Consider the following 24,222-nt stretch of genomic DNA (forward strand, 5'->3'; position numbering starts at 1 on the left):
TTTCTAGTTGCGCCTCTGATGATAAATATTAATTTCATTATTCAATGTCTTTTTTTAAAATTTATAAATGTTATAATATAAAAGACATTAAATAATGAAATGAATATTTATCATGCCATTGCTAACTAAGGCTTGTATCCCCATAGTGGGTGAAAATAGATGATCACATGTCCAGACTGAAGAACAGTGTATTATTGTATAGTGTGGAACAGCTGTATCCAATTCTGCATACCTGGCTTTATATTATAAAGTTCTTATAATATAAAGCCAGGTATGCAGAATTGGATATAGCTGTGCCACACTACAGAGTGTTCATGTTCTGCATAATATGAAGAAACTGACCTAAAATCATGATTTTGTATTGCTTTAGAAAAAATGTGACCTGTCCCTTTAAGAAAAAGTATCGGTAATTGGTATCGGCGAGTACTTGGAAAAAAGTATCGGTATTCGTACTCGGCCTTAAAAAAGTGGTATCGGTGCATCCCTAGTTATAATAGAGGTAGGTTATTAGTATCATTAGCTAAGATCTCTGTGCTCGCCCATGGAATCTTTTAATGGATGTTTTTAAATAACTGGCTGCACTACACTCCTAGGATTGTGTTAAGTCTCATGAGGTCCTGAAAAAGTGGTATCATACATGAAACGCGTAGAGCCATTAACCTATCTCATGACACCTCCATTGAAATATAACAAATGAACCTGAAATATTGGGATTATGTAATGTATGAATATTAAGTATACATTGTATGATTGGAGGTGCAATAGATGAGGGATATTACCACATTAGCTTGTGAATGAAGTGCAGCCACTTTTTATTGTGACTGATTACATGTTTTTTATGTCAAGAGATGTTAATAAAGTTGATTGATTTTACAAAAACGCCTCTAGCTGGTTACTCTAAAAGTCCATTAAGCTGGCCATACACTATGCCGCTGTCAGCACTCTTTCACCCAGCACGATCGATTTAGCCAGAAGGAAAATCTTCAAAGGAACTGAGCTTGCAGCCAATCAGCAGGGAATGAAACAGCAGGGAATTTGGCTGGAGGAATCTGTTCTATTTTTTTCAATACAACAATATAACACTAAGCTGACCATTCAACAGTGTATGGCCAGCTTAAGTTATGTGGATAAAATTACATCATGTGCACTTAACTGCTAGCAGAAATTTTGTTGGAGGCAGCAAAGAGAGGAGGGAACATTCATCTGATCATGCCGGGGGAACCCTCCTCTCTCATGCATTTGTCGGGCTCTTGGTCCATGATCGAGTGCCCAACTTTTCAGAGGGGGTGACACCAAAATGACTGACAGTCATTTTGGTGTCACCCCCTCTGATGGTTTTACCCGGAGCGGGATGCACTCCCTGCACCCCTCTTGTGATGCCACTGCTCCTAACAAAGGGTTAAAGATGTGACGAGGGAGCATGGAGCCAGCTTCCCGGCCAATCAGGAAGCCTAGTGGCGTGTAATTACTCGCCGCCCGGCTTTCTGATTGGTCGGGAAGCTGGCCAATAAGGAAGCCGGGCGGCGAGCCATTACTCACACCCTACTGATTGACTAGAAAGCCGGCTCCATGCTTTCTCATAAATCTGGTGACGAGGGAGCATGGAGCCGGCTTCCCGGCTTCATTAACCTCTTGCCGTCCGCCCGTAGTAGAAAAACGGACGGACGGCACTGCTGCATCTGCGGGTTGCCGTCTCCAGACGGCATTCCGGTATCAGTATTCAGTATCGGGAAAAAAAATATCGGTACTCGATATAAAAAAAACGCTATCAGTGAATCCCTAGTGTAAATGTTTGCTTTGCTATAAGCTATTGTTCAAACAATAAATGTTACCTCTACCATTTTTGGCTTTGACTATGAACATATAAAACTACCATTAGAAAAGCTGTAAAACTAATCTCTCAGCATCTTTATTGGGACCCTCTCCCTAAAAATTTAAAATTGCGATATGTTCAGACCAAAGCATCTCCTCAGGATTCAGCAATGGGTGTAATTCTCAACTATGGTCTGGTTTCCTCTTCCTATTATTGTTTACTGGTGCTGTCTTTTCATTTCCATTTTGTCAGCTGATAGAGGCCACCACTATAGAGCTGGTGGACAAAATGCCCAATGAAAAATGGAGTTCCACTTTAAAGTATCTAAATGTCAATTAAGGACACAGCTGCACAATCAGACACATTTGACCCGAATTACTAAAGTTTATCCATATACGCTGGTGCTTTGATCGTGTGCACGCAAGCAAATGGTATCCTTGCAGTGCTTATAATATGCCTGTGTTGCACAAAGACGTTGCACAAAGACACACACGGACTCCATTGTATATAAATAATCAACTTAATCAACTTACAATTGTGGAATTAGAAACCCAGAGGATCCGTAAATACATTTTAGCGGTGGTGCATCTAAACTATGTGTGATTTTCTGTTGTGTTTGTGGGTCTATCTAACAGCTGTTAGGGATTGCACATCTTATTTAGGAATAGAACCACAAGTAGTGTATCATGATATCATTAAAGGCAGCAATATTTTATGCTGCATTTTTCTATACTTAACATTTCCACATATCTTCAGGTTTGTCAGGTGATGTGTTGGGTCAACTTTCTCTCTTCACATCTTCTCCTGCTGGCAGGTGGTCCTCAATGATGCAGGTTATTACACTGTCAGTGCAGGAGGCACTGGCAAGCATGGTCCATAATGCCTGCACTCATAGTACCCTGTTTCCACGAAAATAAGATCTACCCCGAAATTAAGACCTAGTACCATTTTTGGGAATTGCTAAAATATAAGACCTACTCTGAAAATAAGACCTAGTTGTGTCCATTCCCAGGGCCAGTGGTGGCATAAGGGGGAACTTGAAGAGCCGCGGGAGAGGCGGGAGAGAATCAGCGGTGCCAACCAGGCCGTCGCTAGTGGAAGCGAGGCGGCACCGGAGGGAGCAGAGCCGCATAAGCCGATGCCTCCTCTATAGGGCCGGCTCCTGTCACAGGCGGAGTAATACCAAATGCGCTCCGCCTGTGAGGAATCGATAGGGAAAGCGCGCTTCGCTCATTCCGGTTACCAAATTGCTCTTGAAAAGGTACGGCACCCCTGATCACCCTATTGTTAACTTTGCCATTTTGGATTATTTAATTTGGATTTGCATTAACTTCAAATTGTTATACATTTTTTTTAAAAAAGACCTTCCCCAAAAATAAGACTTAGTGTGTTTTTTTAAGCCAAAAAAAACTTAAGACAGTGTCTTATTTTCGGGGAAACACGGTATGTCTTCGGTATACTGAGTTGAATGATGCTGGGCAGCACTTAAACTGGCACTTAGATCAGGAGTTTAATCTAAAGAATGCATTCATATACCGTAACCATTAACAGAAATGTATCTTATTTGTGTATCACTCGGCTGTGGATCCTACAATCATCTCTGAATTGGCGCTGACACTGTCCTTCCTTCTGCAGGGGGGCTACATTTGTGCCCCATGGTCCCTGTGTGTGTTGTAAAGTAGTCACCGCTCCAAGCTCACTCTTGTGATGACTACAATCTCAATACAAATTAGTAAACTAAATGTGAGATTGTAGTCCATCCCGGGAGCGAACTTCACAACACACGCAGGGACCATGGGGAACAAAAAAGCTGAGTGAGTGATAAAGCCGAGTGATGCACAAATAAGATACATTTTTGTTAATAGGGTACTTGAATGCATTTTTCAGATTTAGCTCCTCAGTTTAGTGTCACTTTAAGGGATAGCAATCATATAAACTTCAAATTTATAATGTGTCATGGGAAAAATTTGAAAAAACATTTAATGCGTGTTTGCCAAAAACAGGAGTAACTGTCACAAGTTTACGCTTACCTCCAAGGACAGACTGATACTTCACAGGATAGGTATTAAATCCACAACAGTAGAACCTCTGGTATTATCAAAGAACTGAATCTGAACTTCAATGACCCAAGAACTATAAGTGGTGAGCGTCACATAGCTGGATTTATGGTGGATCTGCTATTCAGTAAAGAACATGTCCATGGCCAAAAAGGCACATAGCTTGGTATACTGGGCACAAAACCTAGACCTTTGATCAATGGAAAAAAAATCAATATGGTCTAATGAGTCATCTTTCACCCTATATCTTACTTCCAGGTACGTTTATATGGATATTTGTTCATGACTGGTAAACATAACGGTGAACCTTAAGCTCTAACTCCATCTAAAAGTTTTAAGTTTGGTCATGGGTCCAGTTTAGGTTTTAATGCTGTCTGGGTTACCCTTTCGTCATTACTGAATTACTATTATAAGAAATATATATATATATACACTGAGTGGCCAGATTATTATGACCACCCCATCATCAGTACTTCGTTGGGCCGCCTCGTGACTCCACGAGATGGTGAAAGGTGATGCGAGGAATCTAACACTGCACTGTTGCCCTTCTGTTGTCTTGTACCAGTCTTGCCCCTCCCCCGTTCTGCCCTAACATTGACTAGTCGCTGACGGCCACAATTCGCAATGACAAACTGTCATGTTGCTTAGTATTGTTACCTGAAGAAGAGAGATTCACTCTCCAAAGCTTGTCTTTTATATATTTTGTTAGTCCAATAAGAAAGGTATCATTGCACACTGCAATACTGAGTTTTTGTCTTTTTTGACATCTTGTCTACTGGACTAATACGGCTTACCCATTTATATTGCACTATATATATATATATAATCTGACAAGTATTTCAGCTCATCCCCATGTTATATTATTTTTGAATGTGTCACTGTTGGAAAGATTTTCTTGGTGACCACCACCACTGAGATGAGAAATGAGGGGAGATTTCCTCAAATGGGCCACAAACAGCAATGAAAACCTGATGAAGATTTAAATTTTTTCTATTTCTATTTAATGCATAAATGGCTGGAGATGTTCTTTATTAGTATCTGCAGCTATCCAATGGTTCAGTTCAATCCTATAGGTACAGTTCAATGAAATTTCTGGAAAGGAAGTCAACTGTGTATCAAACAATTCCACCCCAGTACCATCCTTATTGGACATTTCTGAATTGAAGTTTTGAAAAAAAAATTAATTTGCAATAATTAGTTTTTTTGTTTTCTCCTCCATGAAACTGGCACAAAAAAATAAATCTGGACTATCAACCCATCCCCCTCCCCCCAGAATATTCGGGATATAATGTAACTTAGTCTAGAAGGGCCCTATTTGAGAGTAATACCTTAACCTATTGTCCTACAGCAGCCAGCTGCTTTCTTCTTCTCTTGATATCATCCTGTTGGCTGGATGGGAAGCAACACAATAGGCCTCAGGTTACTTTAATTGACAGGTGACAGGTCATTACTATTGCAATTGATGCAGAAGAAACCTGCTGTTGGTGGATGTTCACTCTCTATAAGTTCCCCTCTAGACAAAACAAATAGGGGACAGCCAGAATTTCTTTTTGGGCCAGCCCAGAGTTGAACTTGGCATGTGAAAAGATACTTTTTTGTCCTGTATGAGAATTTCAGTAGTAAAATGAGACATCACTGGAGCACAAGACTCAGAGTCTTTAGAGGAAATGTGTAGTCACTCCAATTATTTTTAGGAATGCTTGTAAAATAAATCACCTTAAAATAATAAATAATCTTATCAATGTAGGTTTATGTTTTAAATTTTTTTTTTCAATGTATAGTTCAGAATTATTCATACATGGGGAAGCCATATTTATTTTACATTTGAGACTCTGCTTCCTTCTTAGCATTGCTGTACAATGGATGTGCTGTACTGCTACTTCTCACAATGCAAGTCCATGAGTCGGCCAACTCACTCAAAACGATGCATTGATAGTGTGGCTCAGTGATGTGCGGTACCTTTGGTTCCGGGTGAGGCATTCCCCAGCCTCGCCCCCATCCGGTCCCAGCCCACCAAAGCCCCACCCCCATACGGTCCCCAAGCGAGTGTGAAGGAGGGAGGGAGGAGACAGGGATCGATGGCCTCAGTGGCTTTTTTTTTCTTCTTTTTTTAATTGGACAGCTTGGACCAATGGCGCTTTGCCATTGGTCCAAGCCCTCCACAGAGCTCACACCTCTAACACAGAGCAGGGGCTGCGACAGCTTTTGCCTCACCAAGTTAAGTTACAGACGCAGTGGGGAAGTCGGATGCAGCGCTGCCTGTAATTAACAGGCAGCGCTCCGTACATGACAGGTTACAGAGCGGGGAGGATTTCCCTTCTGTGTAATCTGTAACAAGTGGATCTGAATGGAGAAAAAGCTGTCAGCTTCAGACTTGAAGCTGACAGCTTTTTCCTCCATAATACTAGGTGAGGCTCTACCTCACCTGACCGCACGTCCCTGGTGTGGCTGATGTACTATCCTAACAGATGTTAAGCAGTTAGGTGGGATCATTGTAGAAACCAATCTACCCTGATAGTCAATACCCTAATCTGTATATCTCCCAATATGAAGAAAACCAAACATGAAAATGTGAAAGTCAGATGAAAATTTACTACATGAAAAGCAGTTAAAAATGTGTACCTGTTAGGCCCGGTTCACACATTGGCGTTTTGTAGCACGTTCCTACGTCAAACACCGAAATCCCATTATTTCCTATGGGTATTGTTCACACCTGGGCGTTTTACAAGCCGTATGAACGCGCTACAAAACGCCCTACGCCCAAAGAAGTACAGGAGCTTCTTTGGGGCGTATTTGCCACGCGTATCCATTGGGATACAGCCAGGTAGCCCTCGGAAACGCGCGTTCGTCGCACGGTTTTTTACATCGAATCGCGGTAAAAACGCGTGGCACAAAACGCGCGACAAATGCACATATTCGATAGGTGTGAACCCAGCCTTAAGAATACGTACCCTTGGAGCAAAGCTAATGGAAGTTGTTTGCAAATACTTTTTGAAAAGCAGAACGAGGTTTCTGGGTCAATGTCACTTTATGAAGTCAAGCACTACTGATCATTAACCTGCTAGGTGTTAAAGCCTCACCGAACCCTCTTCTGAGCCCCGGCACCAATCTGTGGACTGTTTTTGCCCAGTGGTCCACAACAACCCAGGTCTGTTATTTTTAAAGCAACACAGAAGTGACTTCACAGAGCAGCTACTAATACTTTGTACTCCAGCAAGCTGGCTAGAATCACCAGTCCAGTAGTAGGTGTTCTGGCAACTGCAAAGACCATAGGACTTTTTTATTTACCCACTGGGTGGGAACTTCTCATGTAGGCCTGTCATGTAAATATGGCTTTACCCAGAAGTCTTTTCTCTCTTTGGAAAGGGTTAATTGTGGTGGAACATGAAACCAGTAACATGTTGTTTTCCCCAAATCCCCCCTTTAAAAAATGCACCCATCCTGCCATTTTATTCCTCTGTGGATTTCACCTTTTGCACATCATTTATTTAAATAAAAGAGGAGGAAACGGTAGACACAGAGCAGGCCAGGGAACAGGAAGTGGCAGTTAACAGGTGGTAGAGGGGACACAATGGACAGACGCTGACACGAAGTTGATAATCCGGGCAGGAAGTCATGTATCGACATGCGCAAGAGTATGGAAAAAAAAAACAAATAAAAATAAAAAAGCAGCAAAATTATAGATTATATATTACAATACAAAAAATACTTACAAACATTACACAGTAATACTCTGAGCACCTGTGAGGTTTTTTTTTGTTATATATATAATCTTGTTGGTCAAAAAATAAGCTTTACTCCAAGCACCATAGTGAAATCTTGTTCACAGATAATTTCGTCTTCTCATCTGTTCAGGACATTTGTTTCCAACGTTTTTTTGTGTGCCAGGCGGAAGGGGAACTTTATCACAAATTTTATTATTTTTTAAATAAAATGTAAATCTTTATATCCACAGAAGAAAAAAAAATAAGAGTCCTGTTTGTAACGCATCTGCATGTGTTCTTTTTTTTTTTTTTTAAATACTGGAGACGTAAGAGCTTTAAAGAAAATGTAAAGAGAGAGACAGCTCTGTATGGGTGAAAGAAGTGGCTCACAATATCCTCTATGTAGATTTTGGTAGGACATTAACACCATTTTATATGTTTTCTGCACGGGAATGGTGTTTTTTTTACCTTTTATTTAAAAAAAAAAGCCTCAAATAATTCTAGCTAAAAAGTCTATGATAAACTCTTTCTTTGGTCATCAGAAGATCCACCCAGCTTTATGTCATTGTCACATGTTGAACCAGGTTCTTTTGGTCTCTTGATCCACCTTGTTGGAGGGGCTTTATTTCTGCTCCTCAGCTGAGCTTCTTCAATACTGGTGTACAGAAATAAATGGGAGGGGGCTTCTCCTTTTCTTTATTTTCAGAAAGGGATACAAATAGGTAGGGGGGATGTCTCTAGTTCTGTTTTGCCTCAGCCCAGAAAACATACAGGTCCCACTTCAAAGCCAAATTTCTGGTTGGGTTCTCCAAAGTCCATGAACATAACGTCTCTCAAAGGAAGCTGATCCACAAGAGGGGTGTGAACCTCTAATACTGTCTTGTCTGTGCCCTTCCTTGCCTGTAGTGGAGGAAAGAAAGCATCATGGTGAGAGTTTGATCAGTCATGCTTTGGTATGTTACAACTAACTTTACCCTATTATGTATACAGTATATACTCTCTTGCTCCTTCATTACCTCCTCCCATGCTCACCTCCAGGATTTCTCCTGAGCATCTGTCATCCTTTGGAACTCCGTACCCCAATCTGTCTGGCTATCTCCTACACTTTTAGGCAATCCCTCAAAGCGCATCTCTTCAGAGAGGCCTATCCCACTTCCACCAAAAAGCTGTTCTTTTACTTTCTCCATCAAGTCATCCCTCACAGATATCACCTTTTTGTATCATGTGCCCCTCTCTTTCAGATTGTGAGTTCTTATGAACAGATCCATCTGAACCCTCTTGTATTGAATTTTAGTGTAACTGAGCTGTCTCCCTTAAATTAGAAGAATTGGGAGAATAAAAAAAACACTGCAGCTTATCACGTAATCACGTAACCACTTATTGCTCAGCTCGCGGTTTTCTCCCAGCAAAGTGCAGTGACTGTCAGTCATTGCTCCCCACAGGGTTTCCCCTCTGTGCCTCTAGCGCTAATTGGAGGGACAGACAGGGGAGGGGGTGGGCACAGCTGACTCTGGCTCTAGAGTGGTAGAGCCATCTGTCAATCAGGCAGCGGAGTAAATCCTAACAATATTGTCAGGATCCTTCCTGGCTGCTCCACGACTCTGTGCTGTCATCATGTAGTGGACAGTAGGCCACTGGTAAGAAAGCAAAAGAGAGGGTGCCTTTCCTGGTGCAGATAAATCTAATTCAGATAGTCATAGTATAAGAAAGGTACTCACAAACATGATAAGATAAAAGCCATAAGATGGTGGGTAAATGGCAGGCAAGTGGACATCAGCAAAACAGTTCCAATGTGCGATCATAGAGATTAACGTTGACGCGTTCTGATGAAGTGGGTGTGCCCCAAAAACGCGTCAACGTTAATCTCTATGATCGCACATTGGAACGGTTTTGCTGATGTCCACTTACCTGCCATTTACCCACCATCTTATGGCTTTTATATTATCATGTTTGTGAGTACCTTTCTTATTGCTATGACTATCTGAATTAAATTTATCTGGTGTCACTACTGTGACTTTGGGTCACAAGAGTTCCTTAGTAAATGTACTCCTGTGACCATTTCAATGTTGAAAGAACATAGAGAACATAGATTTTATATATTGCAGCTTAGGATGTGGTGGCTCCATATTTTTTTTTGTCATGTATTTGCATCTGGTGATCCCGCCAGTAATGCATTTCCTATGCTGACAACACTCACAAAATGTACTGTATCTATGGAGGAGCAGCATTGCCACTCTAGGTTGCTCACTCCTGATCTGGACTTCAGTATACATTTTCCCTCACTATCAAAGAAGCTAGATCTACATGCGCAAGGAACCCTAACGTGACCATTCTGTAGACACAGCTGCATCTAAAATTCTCTACTTGCAACTTTGTAAAATTGAAAACATTTTTTTATGTAGTTAGAAAAGGATGTGCTGGAGTAAACAGTCTGTGCTCATGCAAAGTAACAATCGGCATCTGAGTAATTTACCCTAAATCCTCATTAATTATAACTTTGATCCCCACCCTCCTAACCCTTTGCACCATCACTCATAGACACAACTTCAAGAAGGTTGTGCAACAACTGTATGTGTTTTTTGTAGATACATTGTATGTGCCCCTTTACTCACCGCACAGCCATCTCTGAGGGCCTTGATGTATGGACTTGTGTGGAAGGAGAGATCCTCATCATTGGAGCCCATGAAGTGCAATGCCTTTTGATAGGTGTCACCCGAGGCCAGGTGCCAGGCAGCAGAGCGATGGCAGTGATAAGTGAAGTTCTGACGAGCACCCACACTTAGCAGGCGAAGGAAGGTTAATTGGACAACTCCAATGGGGTTATCGTCTAGGTCCACATAAGAGAACTGCAGGAAATGAGAAACAAACATCAATGAGGGAACATCAGCAGAAAGTGTCAATGTGATGTACTCTGCAAAAGCAAAAAAATCGAATTATGATGTGTTGTAACAAAGAGCTTATCACATGTATGGGACAATGGGATCCTGATCACTCTCTATTACTATCTGAGCTATGACAATGCCTGGGTGAGGGGGGGGGGAGTAGGTAAGTTTCAACTATATCGGAAAGTGATGAAGCCTTACAGGTCAGAAATGCTCAGGAGTTAGGTGAAGCAGAGAGGACAAGGGGGCTGCTGAAGGTATGTCTGCACCTTATGCATGTTACCAGCTTAGATTTTTGGGGGGTTTGTTTGGTATACTTTAAGTTCAGATAATGAAAGGAATTTTTCAAAATGGTAGTTAATGATAATAATGAATGAAAACTGTCAAAAAATTACAATTTTACGAGAAACTCCTAGGGGCTATTTATAAACTATTTGCAGGGCCCTTCGCTCTGCAAATATTTGTTTTGTGGGAATAATGGCAAAAACAACCATCCTTATTATATTTTAATTTCAGTTTGAATGTATTGTGATGTAATACAGCTTTATCGCCACTAGATGAAGCTGAGGGACTGGAAAATAATTATTTCCTATGCTCATCAGTGGTCCAGTGGTCCACTCATCCAGTGGTCATAATGCAGTATTACATCAAAATAAATTTGACTTGCAAAGCAAAAAAGGAACATTTGTTTTTGACATTATTCGTACACAGCCAACGATCATATGTTCGCAGGGCGAATGGTCCTATGAATCCCTGTTTGTGTTCATGAGAGATATAGTTGTGTTTTCTAAAATACCCAAAATGCTCACATGACAGCTTTCCTAAAATAATAACTGGGGTATTCATTGACTTTTCAAACACCTGAAGGGGTAAAATGCACATGTCTACAAATGGTAATGTAAAAAGCATCTCTTAAACATAATTTTTCTCTTACCCTACTACCACTCCTGAATTTGCTGTACCAAGTCTCTTTCTTCTCAGAGCTCCAGGGAGACATCTTCACCTTAGTGACAAAGCAAAGTTAGTAAGCATTGTACGTTTCTGACCTCAGCAGTCACCATTAAATGGAATGTTTAGTCTTTTAATTTTTATCAGACTTAATTGCAAAAGAGCCTGGTGATAACATTTCTACGGTAATGTTTCAAAAACCTTGTTCATGTGTATAATTTGTTAATTATACATGTCTATGAAGGACAGTCATATTTCCTCATTACATATACATTGTCTGCTTCCTGTTTTGCAATGCTGTACAATGGTTGTGCTTTACTGATCCTTCTCACAATGCAATTCTGTAAATTGGCTGTTTCACTAAAAACAATGCCGCCCCTCTGTGGCTGAAATAATCTCTAAGTAGCAGTAAAGCAATAATCCTGAGGTTTTAGGTGGCCTGTCTACTCAGCCTCCAGTGATGTATTTAGAAAATCTCTATGTATAATGAAGTTATTGAAAATTATATAAAACGTGAAACTAGCACAAAAATAATATTCTAGCATTGCAATGACGACTCACATAATGACTGAAAATATATTATAATTTCTAGGGATGCACCGATACTAGTATCAGTGCCGATGCCGGGTATTTGGGCGAGTACTCAATACTCGCTCAAATGCTCCGATGCCTAGCCCGATACTTCGGGTATCAGGAAGCCGGGCAGCGCGTCATTACACTCTGTCCGGCTTACTGATTGGCCGGGAGGCCGGCTCCATGCTCCGTCGTCACTTGTGATGAGAGAGCATGGAGCCGGCTTCCCGGCCAATCAGGAAGCCGGGCGCCGTGTAATGATGCGGCACCCGGCTTTCTGATTGGCAGGGAAGCCGGCTTCATGCTCCCTCGTCATGAGGTGACATGGGAGCATGGAGCCAGCTTCCCGGCCATTCAGGAAGCCGGGTGCCACGTCATTACACGCCACCCGGCTTCCTGATTGGCCGGAAAGCCGGCTCCATGCTTACTCGTCACCTCGTGACAAGAAACATCGGGAAGCGGGGTGGCGAGTCTTTACACGCCGCCCGGCTTCCCGTCTATTTATGAAGCCAGGTGGGGAGTCATTACACACCGCCTGGCTTCGTGAATAGGACTTCCGGTACTCAGTATTCGGTATCGGCGAGTACCGGAAAAAAAATATCGGTACTCGATACCGAAATACCGATATCGGTGCATCCCTAATAATTTCCCTTTTAAAACATCCTGCTTACCTTCTCGATGCGCTTGCTGGGGAAGATGCAAGACTCGGCCCCTGCAGTGAAGTTACAGAAGACCTTGAAGGAGTCCCGTGCGCAGCCCTTGTTTGGATCGATCCAGTATTCACCTAGGAGAAGAGGAAGTTTTAACTATGATGCACCACGTCTTGTAATACAGAAACGTTTTAGTTGTTTTAGAGCTTTCAGAATTCTGCTTGGCTAAGTAAGAAATATTACATGTAAATAATTAACTTTTTCTTTTTGAACCAGCAGGTGGAGCACTCATCTCCTTTTCATGTGTCTTCCTGGACCTCCTTATCTGCTATGCTGAAAAAAGTTCAGTGAAGGGCTCAATAACTCAACCAAGCTCAATACACAGAACTAATGAGTCAAAGGAGTGACTTCTCCCTCATCCTCCCTTCTCTCTTGCTGACTACAGTAAGCTCTGTCTGAAGTTTCAATGGGGTGGGGCTTTGTACGGCAGGGGCGGGCTTCAACCAATGGGGCGGGACTTTGGCCGGAGGGGGCAGGGCTGGGGAATGCCTCACCCGGAGCAAGAGGTACCGCACGTCACTGATATATATACATTATATACAGTATATAGACTTTTTTTAATCTTAGTCAATGATTGCATAAACATTCCTATAACATTTTAGCAGTTTCGTTTTTAGAAGTTTAGCCCTCACGGAGCCATTCCTTGGTTTTACACACCATCTGGAAGATCTGGATTGGACAGTTGAAGGTCCTGGCATGTCCTAGCCGGGTGTTCCTTTGTACCCTTTGGTGCCTTGATTGACTCAATGTCCTTCTTTATAGCATTAAGAGAGCCATAGATTTCCTCCATGCCATCGGTATACTCCACGGCCGGCTCTTCTGCCATAAACTGACTGGCGTCAATGGAACGTTTGTTTTTCTTGGGCATCTGGAAGGGCAAAGGCTGGATGGCTTCCCCTGGTGGGCCCTGATTACAAGGAAGGGACAGTTAGCAATAAAATCCAATTCACTCTGTATTCCATAGCAATAAAGCATATTGACCACATTTTCTATAAGACATTTTAATAATTATTCATAGACCTATGTACATGGAGGCAGCCATATTTGTTTATTACATATGCAGGCTCTGCTTTCTACTTTTCAGAGTTACACAATGGGTAAAAGTAGAGGCCTTCTCGGGTTATCTTATCTAAAATAGTTTTAATTCCCCAAAAATGTGATTTGCTTTAAAAGGTTGGCCAAATTATGAATTAATAGCACTTTTACAAGTTCTGTTGAATTGTTATCATAAATATATTTTCATGTTAAGTGTAGGCATTCTAAGCAATGTACAGGTATATATAGCTGGCCATATAGTGGTGCTGAATGGAAAAAAAATTGATTTCCTCATCCATGCCAACAGTGTGGAATGGGAATCCCCCTACCCACACCAATCTATTGTATTCTGACAGTGGAGGGTATGTTGCTGTCAGAATACTTGAACTGAAGCTGATTAGCTGCAGTCACTATTCGGCAAAGGTTTTTTGGACCTGTTCCTTTGACAAAAGTTAACTAAAAACTGGGCCACAGACTGGTCAAATTTCACCCAAGTCAACAGGACTAGATCACATTACCCCCTCTGATAATGCCTGAATCTGCTCTTCTGTCCAGGAGGGCAGAGTAATCTTTCTTCACACACTGGCCAAGATCTCCATCCTTTTTTGGACCAACATGCTAGCTTAGAGATGACACCGTTCTATGAATTCTGGTGCCTACCCAATTCTTGGGTGTGCTTGCACTTCTCTGACACAGATCAGCACCTGCTGCAGCCTATTTCCTTGTGATTTATTACAAAGCTACAATCTACAGTCTGATCATTGGAGAAGAGACTGAGTAAATGCTTCCTCCTGCCTGCAGCTAACTAATCACATGATCTCAGCCAGGGAAAGTGACTAACTGCAGCTCCAGGATGGCTTTTTACAAAACAATTTGTTTAACATATAATAATGTTGCTGTATATTGTGACATGTCAGGTCAGGAATTTTTACCTCCAGGTTTGTAAAATTACTGAAATGTTCACTTTTATAGGTTATATAAAGAGATTTAAACAACATTAAGAGCTATCATAAAACATTTTTAGACTGCACTCCTATAAACGTGTACAGAGAGTCTCAACTACGATGTGAGGGTCTCTGTCATTCTGGATATTTCCTGTCTGCCTTCTCCCGATAATACATGTACTTTATGTTACTGGTGTGAGGTCTTATGGTGGTATTAGGTCTTATATATAGGTTGTTATTAATCATGCATAACTCTCAGGTTGGAGAATCGCATTTATGTGACAAACTCTCACTTACCGGAGCTCCAGGAGGACCTTGTATACCCTTCTGTCCCTTGGGTCCAGCTTGTCCCTGTGTGCCATAAAAAAAAAAACAGTTTAGGATACCTTGGTATATAGGGGTACACTGAGAAAATGTGAAAACACAATACGTATTATGAAGAGGTGTCCATAGACATAGCATACTATTGTAACCTTTATTACAGCATGAAAAGTATAGTGTTTACAGGCTGGTTATATATGAAATGTAGATCTGATCCATATGAATTGGAGGCTGGAACATCTTACCGTGGCTCCTTTAGCTCCCTTAGGACCTGGAGAACCCTAAACAGGAAATATACATAAAAGAAAAATGTAAATGTAATAGACATAAATAAATAGATACATAAATAAATATAACGTATCTATACAATCTATGTCTTCCAGGCAACAAGTAAAAGGCAATCACCGAGCTCCTACCCATGAGGCATTCTAAATCACAAAGTCCACCCGACTTAACTTTATTCTATGCTTTTTAAATCTCATTCATCCATATTCAGTAATCTACTCACCTGTGTTTCTGGTAACAATTGTAATCTCTTGTCACATGACTGTATTTATGTAACCTCCCTCTCATGCTGCAGAGTGTACATGGCAGTGCGGTGTGGTCAGATAGAGGGCAACGGTCCAGTGACTAAACTTAGCTAATTCAGAAACAGATCACAAGGCAGTGAAACAGTCTGAACAGACTGCTAACAAATCCATTAGTATGCAGGCACACGGTGGGTTTGGTGCAATGAGACTTGCTATGCACTGTTGTTCTGCTCATGTCTGTCTCTTACTGTGTAACAACCATACCTTCTTAAAGGTGGCATGTTCTCTAGAGCCTTGGTTCTCAGCTGGTGGGTCGTGACCCAAAAGACCCATGTAGCCGCATGCCTTCCACTTTTCTAGGTGAGAGGTTCCTCAGCCTCCACCTAACGCAGCTGTTTGGTGCCAAGTGTTAGCTTGAGATGGGGTGGGGTGGGCTGGGAGTATAGCCGCGAGGGAGCTCCATCCATACATGCATTGCTTACAGTTTCCTTGCATGTCCTGTAGAGGTGCCTGGACCAGAGTGACATCACATTCTGGCTCCCGACACCTCTACAGGGCACGTAAGAGAGCTGTACCAGCAATGCACACATGGATGGAGCTCCGTCAGAGCACAGCAGCCCACACTGGACCCCAGGTTAAGGATCCCCTCCAGTTCTCGTAAGGTAGGGAGAATGGGTGGATCTTAAAAAAAGGAAAAAAAATGTTTTCGGAGTGTGTGTGTGTGTGTGAATGTCTGTGAGTGTGTGAGATTGTGTCTTTTGGTTAGGTTTGAATGTGTATGTATGTCAGTGTTTTTGAGGGCCCGTTCACACCAGTACAGTGCATTAATAGCACAGTCCCGTGCGATTAACGCACTGTATCACGAAATCGCACCTACTGTCCATTTCGGTGTGGGAGGTGTGTTGCATTTTCCCATTCATTTGAATGGTACCCCAAACGCACCTCCCACCCACAGTTTGTACATCCGCACCGGAACGTGCGGTACGCTAATGCTGTGCGTTCCATTGCAGTGTGACTTGGGTCGCGACTTAATGACCAAGGACAGATGTGGGTCCTGATGTTACACAGGTTGAGAACCACTGCTCTAGAGTGAGTCAAGATTTGGAAAGGACTATGAGATTCCTTTTTTAATTCTGGTTCTCGCAAATCAGAATCCTCTCAGGTTGCAGCAACTATAGGGAGTTAGTTTCTGGGACAGCTTGGTGCATAAAGATGGAATTATGAGGGGCCAAGTCAGTTTGAATAGGAAATTTTCATATCTGTCTGAAGTGTATCTTTAGGTGTATCCTGTAGTCTTCTACTTCCTGAAACCATAATTACTCCACATTTGTCTATGATTAGATATTTGGAAGTGGACAAAACCTGTTTGGTTTTCTTCAAATATATCGACTCACATTTAAGGAAAAAGTCAATCCTACTTTTCTCTGAATATTCTTCAAGGAGAACTATGGGGTTAGGGCTTTTCCCCATAGGTCTCCTAAGGGTAACGGGAGAACACAAACTAGCGTCCTCCCATCACCCAAAGCTCAGTATAGCTCGCGGTATACTGAGACGCCGGAACGGATCCCGACAATGCTGTCTGGATACACCCACCTGCGTGAGTGACAGCTGGCTCTGCCTATCTAGAGGCAAAGCCAGCTGTACCCGCCCCCTCCCCCGTCCGTTCCGCCAGTCAGCGCTGGAGGATCGGACAGGGGAGGGGGGAATCCCTGCAGGGAGCCGTGAGTGACAGTCACGGCTCTCTGCAGGGATAGATCAAGAAGTGAGCAAGCGACGGTATGTGTTCGCTCACTTCCCGATCTACTAAGCCGACCTGTGACAGTTTCATTGTCACAGGTGGGCTCAGATTATGAGGCTGAGTGAAAATCACTTGCCTCATAATTCTCCTTTAATTCTCGATCTCTAACAAATATGAATTACTTTTCAATATTAGACCAACAAACTTACAGGAGAGCCAGCAGATCCACCTGGACCGATAGGACCAGTGACACCAGCAATACCCTGTGGAAGAAAGAGAGGCAGGGTCAAAGACAGAATAATGGTGCATGCATTGAAGAAACGCTTCATGATTACACCAGAAGATTCCTTTGAAATTATAATTAATTACTCACAGGCTCTCCTTTCTGTCCATTTGACCCATGTGGCCCTGGAAGGCCTCTGTCTCCTTTATCTCCTTGCTCTCCAGTAGGTCCAATAAGACCGATAAGTCCAGGGTGACCCTAAGGGAAGAATGGAACATATATTGGTAAGATCACTGCAGAGAATTGTAACAGTGGCAAAAACTTATGTTTGCACCATGACATCTTCCAAGCATACTCTACATATCATCATACACACCATAACATGAGGTTCTTACCTTCTCTCCTTTAGCTCCACCATCCCCCTTCAAGCCTGGCAACCCAGAAGGTCCCTGTGGAAATACCAGTTTAAAATATAGTCTCCTGAATTACATACTAATATAACAGTATGGAAATTCATACAACACACGTACCACTGGACCTGGTGGTCCGGCTTGACCTGTTGCACCAGGACGGCCTTGTTCACCCTGTAATGAAAGGAGATGTAAGAACAGCTTTTTGTTTAGCATCATATATACATATATATAAGTTGTACCCCCTTTCTATTGCTAAGCAATTTCTGATTTTCTTGTTCTACACTGAACTTCAGTAGAAAAAGGAGCTCAATAAATGTTTCATCTGCTTTTAGTTGACCAAATGTTCATTTTTATTTATTGAAGGATCTGCAAAAAAATAATGCTTAGGCCTAAAAACAGCCAATTAGCTTAACGCTTTGCTGGAAATTAGTGAAGAAATTAAGCTTGATTTGGGTACTGCCAGGCAATGCAGATAAATTGATAAATGAGGGATACCATAATATCATTGGTGAGATCAGCAAGCTGGTCCTAAATAGAAGTTAACGACCAATAACAGTCCTGTCAAGTCGGTCCTGATCGTGTAAGTCTATGGTCAGAAGATAACCATAACAGTTATTGTGTGTCCAGACTATCAAACAGTGATGGGCCCAGGTGATTCAGATTGCTTTCCCCAAATAGTCCATCTTTTTCACTTTGGGCAGTCATGTATGAAGATGTGATAACTAAAGTAGTGGATGAAGGGATACAGGTCCTTTACATGAGTGCTCCCTTGGCCTAGATGATAAACCTCCAGAACATTTGACAATCAAATAAACACATTTCCCCATTAAAGGAGATCCCACCAGGATGGGATCTCCTTTAATGGGGAAATGTGTTTATTTGATGTAATATAGAAGACCCACCGCTAGAATATATATTGTTGATATTTTGAGATTGGGACCCTACTTCCCTATATGTATATATATAACATTTGGCAATCCATGAGAATGACCACGTATGTGGGAAATGTGAAAACGTGGAACCTTTTTATGCCCGGCATGTCCTTAGAGTTTCATTTGCTTAATGCGACACATTAAGCAGTTGGTGCGTTCATAGTTCTTGGTACACCACTTTACCAATCCCTCCCCACCCTTTCCCCCCACATGGCATTGCTAATGTCTGGTGGATGTTTAAAGCACTGGATTAAAGGATAAAGAGAGGAATGTACAGGTGTGCACCATGCCTGCCTACCCCAGGGCTTTTAACAGGGCTACTGCAAGAGCGGGCAGTGCTGAAAGGCCTAGAACTATCATAGTGTCTTCTATACAGCATTACTTTTACCTTGGCTAGCTTAGGTTTGCTTTAAAACATGGGGTCCCTGATCGTGATTTATCTTCTAGCTATAAGTTACTTAGCTACCTCTAAAATAGTGTTATTAGTATGGTATATACTAGAAGACTTCATTAAAAAGAGCCAGGGGACATATGCTTTCATTGATAGCAATGGAAAGGGCTGCAAAAGGTGCAAGTTATAATATTTAAGCTTCCTTGCACCTTAATCTGTATGCTTTATGTTATAAAACACCATAATTTATGGTAAATTGGGTTCCATGACACAAAAAAATGTGGACACTGATTTAGTTAGTTAATTATGTAGGTCTAGACTATTTTGCTCGTATACTGACTTCCCTTAAAGAGGAACTTTACCCAGATCTTCAATATAACAACAAAGACACCTTTAGAAATGTTTAGTAATGACAATCTATTAAACACATACTTAGATAATTGCCGGCTTTTTATTCTTTGCATACATTTTCCTTTTCCTCCCCATTCTTCTCACAGTGGCCATTTTTACTAAGGGCAGGTAAATCCATCTCCCTTTACTTCCTGGGACTCTGGCACATATGACTAGGACATGTGACCATGCACATCATCTCAGGGGAGGAAAATGCCTTTCCCTGAGATCTCATGAGATTACAGATTACATTTCCCAGCAATATCCAAAAGTAAGGAAAATGTTTTGGTTTTACAATATCCTTAAGGGCAGATGCAGACCTGTGCGATCCCGGGACCGCGCAGTAGTCCATAATTGTATTCAGCGATCGTCGCGCAGCCCCATTCATTTCAATGGGGTTACATCCGCGCAGCAATCACAGAAAAAAGGTGCATGTACCTTTTTTTGCAACACATGATGCGCAGCTGTTTTAGTTGCGCAGGCGGATTCGCAGCGGGAAACCATGCGATCCACCCGGCGCGACTGGGGTTCCATTAGCAAATGGTAAGTGTGACCCGTACAATATTTGAGTTCTACCAATGTGTATTGCACACACAACATTTTATGGAGCATTTCACTCACCACAGAACCAGGCAAGCCTCTCAGTCCTTCAGGACCTTGTTTTCCTGCAGTTCCCTGAGGTCCAACAGCTCCTGTCTTTCCTTGAGGTCCCAAAGCTCCATTCTCTCCCTGGAATTAATTATTGCGACAAAGAGATGAGAATTTTATATAGATGTCAGTAAATACCTTTTTTATATAATAAACATATAATAAAACATATACAATAAACACATTTGCACAAATCATCTATCGTAGGTAAAATTATGGTAAAAAATGGTACCTTAGCTCCTTTTTCCCCTCCACGTCCTTCAGGACCAGGTGGACCAGCAGGGCCCTGAAAGAAGAGCAGAGATTGAGACCCAACAGCACAAAAAAATGCAGATTATCAGAGGAAAAATAATGATAGGTTAAGTGGTATTTTTTGGTATATGGTACTTGTAATTATCGTACATTTTATATGGTAGATTCTTGCATAAAATCCAGAAGATATAAAAATGTCTAGGGTGATCGATCTGAAGAAGACTATAACCAGGACAAATGGTTCAGAAAATATGAGTATAAAGATATGATGAATATCTACTTACTCTCTTGCCAAGAGGTCCAGGGGGTCCATTCTCACCAGTTGGACCAGGAGATCCCTAATAAAGAAATTAAGAGAAAATTCCTATGATGAAAACATGAACTATAAACACCTATAAAAGGGATTGCACAGATAGATGTCTAATGGATATCGCTTATTAAATGTTTAATATAAAATATGTTTCTATAGTTTATTAATATCACCTCTATGAGCTGTGGAGATTGCACAAGCAGTATGTCTCCAACATATTTCAGTTCATTATCATATGTGCAGAGTTTAATCATTTATTATACATTAAATAGCAAATGTATACATTTTATATAATTTTAGTTTTGCTGATTGATTGGGGTTTCTGTTTTATAAATGGTACCCAACATGTTATTTGTTTACTCTTCCCAATATTTCCTTTGTCACTTACCGCCTCTCCTTGTTCTCCATCTTCTCCTCTTTCACCCTTTGCGCCATCTTGTCCCTGTTAGGAAAAAGCACAAGCGAGTCAACATTTAAAACTAAATATCATTTTCCTATGAAAAGTAACACAATACTAAACAGTGTTCCATAAGTAAGATAAGACCTCTTGTAGGCTTCTGTGGTAGGCAGAGGCTTCCTTTAATACTACTGGTGCAGACTATTGCGCCAGGGCCCAGAACTATATTGGTACTCTAGTTGCTCAGTCCCTCAACTTCTATCTATCTTTAATGAAGACATATACATCCTTTAAAGGAAACCTGTAGTAAGGCAGCATGGAGGGTTCCATTGCTGAACTCTCCTAATTGTTTAAACTAGTCTATCCAATAGCTTTAATATTTTGTTAAGTTCCTAACGCAAAGCAAGTATGCAATTTAGAGTTTTGATGTCACTCCTGCTTGTTCCAGGTTAGAGTTTCAAAGTAAAAGTCAAAGACATCAAGACTACTAGCCTTTGAAGAAAAAAGCAAGCATTGGTATTATTCTCAGTAGAGGTTTCCTTTTAGCATTAACTTTTTTATTGTGTTTAATGTAGAGAGGGGAATTATTGAACCCCTTTTTCCATTTCTTTACTTCTGGTTTTAACCTCACCAAGAAGATATACTTCCATATCCAGACCTACATAAACCTCCTATTGCCCGTACTGGACTGGAGTTCATCAGTGGCATGGAAGTCTTAAAGCATGTCCTTCCATGTCATTGGCCTGTAGCAGATTCCTTACAGGAATACATGGGGAATACACACCAAATGGTAACCAGGGAATGTTTGCTCATCACTCTGCCTTCATTGTGATAGCACCACTTAAGGTGGACGGAGACTCAGCAAAAGCTGCCAACCTCTTCTAAAATTGATGTAATCTTGCCATTCTATTGGTAGACCTTGAGGTCAATATCCTTGTATAGTTTTCTTATATAAAAAAGGACCTGAACTATATTTAAAGTGAGCAAAACTCACATTTTTGGAATTGGGCAGTGGTTTGTCACCTCAAAGAAAGTGTGACAAAGAGAAAGTGTTGAGAAATTACTATTATTATTATATAAATATTTCAAATAATGTACCATATTGTCAGGAATAGAGGTGTGGCATCTCGATAACTAAAAGGTTGGTTAAGCCTTTGTCTAAAGTAGTATTGGCAGTAGTATAAGTTGCATATTAGAGTACTTTTCTGAATATCACTAGGGATATTACTTTAATGTTGGAGTTATATAAAGTCCTGTTTGTCATATCTGTCAATAGTGCAACTATCATGTAATAGTGCAGATAAGCGGATAAGTAATCTGCATTACTTAAAAATCAACACTGAATACATTTGATATACACTTTGAATTTAATGACTCCATACTTACTCTAGGTCCCATCTCTCCAGGGGGGCCAGGATCTCCAGGGAAACCTACAGGACCCTAAATAATGACAAAAATAGTTAAAAGTGATCTGAGGTCATCTCGAGATCTGAATTTATTAGAATAAAACACCCATGGTAAACTGAATAAATATTATAAAACATATGCTACAACGTATGCATAGCTGAACAAGTCTACAGTCTTAAATACCACACGTGAAGGCTTCAAAACTCATGTCCCCCAAAAAAAAAAATAATACAGTTGGGACATGTACATATAATTCTGTTCTTTTGCAATTGTGTTGTAAAGCACTGTGGCTTTGCTGTTGGTAAAAATAAAATATTTATCAGGGTCTCATTAATAATAAATAGATATCTTACATATGTTTAGTATACTGTATAGAAAAACTACATAAGAGTCAATGAAACATGCCAAAGAAGTCTGCATGGGTGCAGGTCATCCAAACTGCTTGGCTTAAGCTAAAACACCTTTTTTTTCATATCTCTATAGGTTGAACTCGATGGACAGAGGCGGCTCTAGAGTTTGCGAGGCCTTAGGCGAAACCTAAACATGAGGCCCCGCTCAGGCCTGTGGGGTCTCACCAGGGCTCTGTGGGGTTTAACCAGGCTGGGGAGACCCCACAGAGCCCCAGTAAGACCCCCAAAGAGCCCTGGTGAGACCCCACAGAGCCCTGAATAACCCAGGTCTCTGTAGGGTCTCACCAGGGCTCTGTGGGGTCTCATCAGCCTGGTTAGACCCCCTCAGAGCCCTGGTGAGACCCCCACAGAGCCCTGGTTAAACCAGGGCTCTGTAGGGTCTCACAAGCCTGATTATACCCCTCAGAGCCCTAGTGAGACCCCACAGAGCCCTGGTTAAACCAGGGCTCTGTGGGGTCTCACCAGGGCTCCGAGGGATCTCACCAGCCTGGTTAGACCCCACAGAGCCCTGGTGAGACCCCAAAGAGCCCTGGTGGGACCCTACAGAGCCCTGGTTAAACCAGGGTTCTGTAGGGTCTCACCAACACAAGGGCTCTGTAGGGTCTTGCCAGGGCTCTGTGGGGTTTAACCAGGAATAGTGAGAACCCACAGAGCCCTACTTTAACCAGGGCTCTGTGGGGTCTCACCAGGGCCCTGTGGGGTTTAACCAGTCTGGTGGGACAACCAGAGAGCCCTGGTGAGACCCCCTCAGAGCCCTGGTGAGACCCCACAGATCCTTGGTTAAACCAGGGCTCTGTAAGGTCTCACTAGGGCTCTGTAGGGTCTCACTAGGGCTCTGTAGGGTCTCACCAGGGCTCTGTAGGGTCTCACCAGGGCTCTGTAGGGTCTCACCAGCTTGGTTAAACCCCAAAGAGCCCTGGTGAGATACCACAGGGCTCTATATGGTCTCCCCGGGGCTTTGCTGGGTCTCACCAAGGCTCTGTGGGGTTTAACCAGGGCTGGCGAGACCCTACAGAGCCCAGGGGAGACCCAAAGTGCCCAGTTGAGACCCCACAGAGCCCTGGTTAGACCAGGGCTCTGTGGGGTCTCACCAGCACCAGGGCTCCGAAGGGTCTCACCAGGGCTCTATGGGGTCCCACCATGGCTATGTGCGGTTTTACTAGCCTGGTGAGACCCCTCAGGCCCCTGGTGAGA

General features: G+C 42.0%; 1 protein-coding gene across 1 annotated transcript in view; it reads right to left on the reverse strand.

The window, feature by feature from the left end:
• Positions 1-7,899: 7,899 nt before the first annotated feature.
• Positions 7,900-24,222, reverse strand: part of COL11A2 (collagen type XI alpha 2 chain) — a 133,561-nt gene continuing 117,238 nt past the window's right edge. Inside the window, exons 51-66 of the mRNA XM_018558117.1 lie at positions 22,598-22,651; positions 21,203-21,256; positions 20,789-20,842; positions 20,485-20,538; positions 20,226-20,333; positions 18,009-18,062; positions 17,874-17,927; positions 17,629-17,736; positions 17,465-17,518; positions 15,233-15,268; positions 14,964-15,017; positions 13,345-13,594; positions 12,649-12,761; positions 11,391-11,459; positions 10,187-10,420; positions 7,900-8,474 (exon numbers count right to left, since the gene is read on the reverse strand). Of these exons, the coding sequence (XP_018413619.1) occupies positions 8,328-8,474; positions 10,187-10,420; positions 11,391-11,459; positions 12,649-12,761; positions 13,345-13,594; positions 14,964-15,017; positions 15,233-15,268; positions 17,465-17,518; positions 17,629-17,736; positions 17,874-17,927; positions 18,009-18,062; positions 20,226-20,333; positions 20,485-20,538; positions 20,789-20,842; positions 21,203-21,256; positions 22,598-22,651 (1,497 nt within the window). The 3' untranslated portion in view covers positions 7,900-8,327. The remainder of the gene's footprint in view (positions 8,475-10,186; positions 10,421-11,390; positions 11,460-12,648; positions 12,762-13,344; positions 13,595-14,963; positions 15,018-15,232; positions 15,269-17,464; positions 17,519-17,628; positions 17,737-17,873; positions 17,928-18,008; positions 18,063-20,225; positions 20,334-20,484; positions 20,539-20,788; positions 20,843-21,202; positions 21,257-22,597; positions 22,652-24,222) is intronic.

The sequence above is a fragment of the Nanorana parkeri genome, unplaced genomic scaffold (assembly GCF_000935625.1).
Source record: "Nanorana parkeri isolate BGI_ZX_2015 unplaced genomic scaffold, ASM93562v1 scaffold321, whole genome shotgun sequence".
In the NCBI taxonomy this organism is placed as follows: Eukaryota; Metazoa; Chordata; class Amphibia; order Anura; family Dicroglossidae; genus Nanorana; species Nanorana parkeri.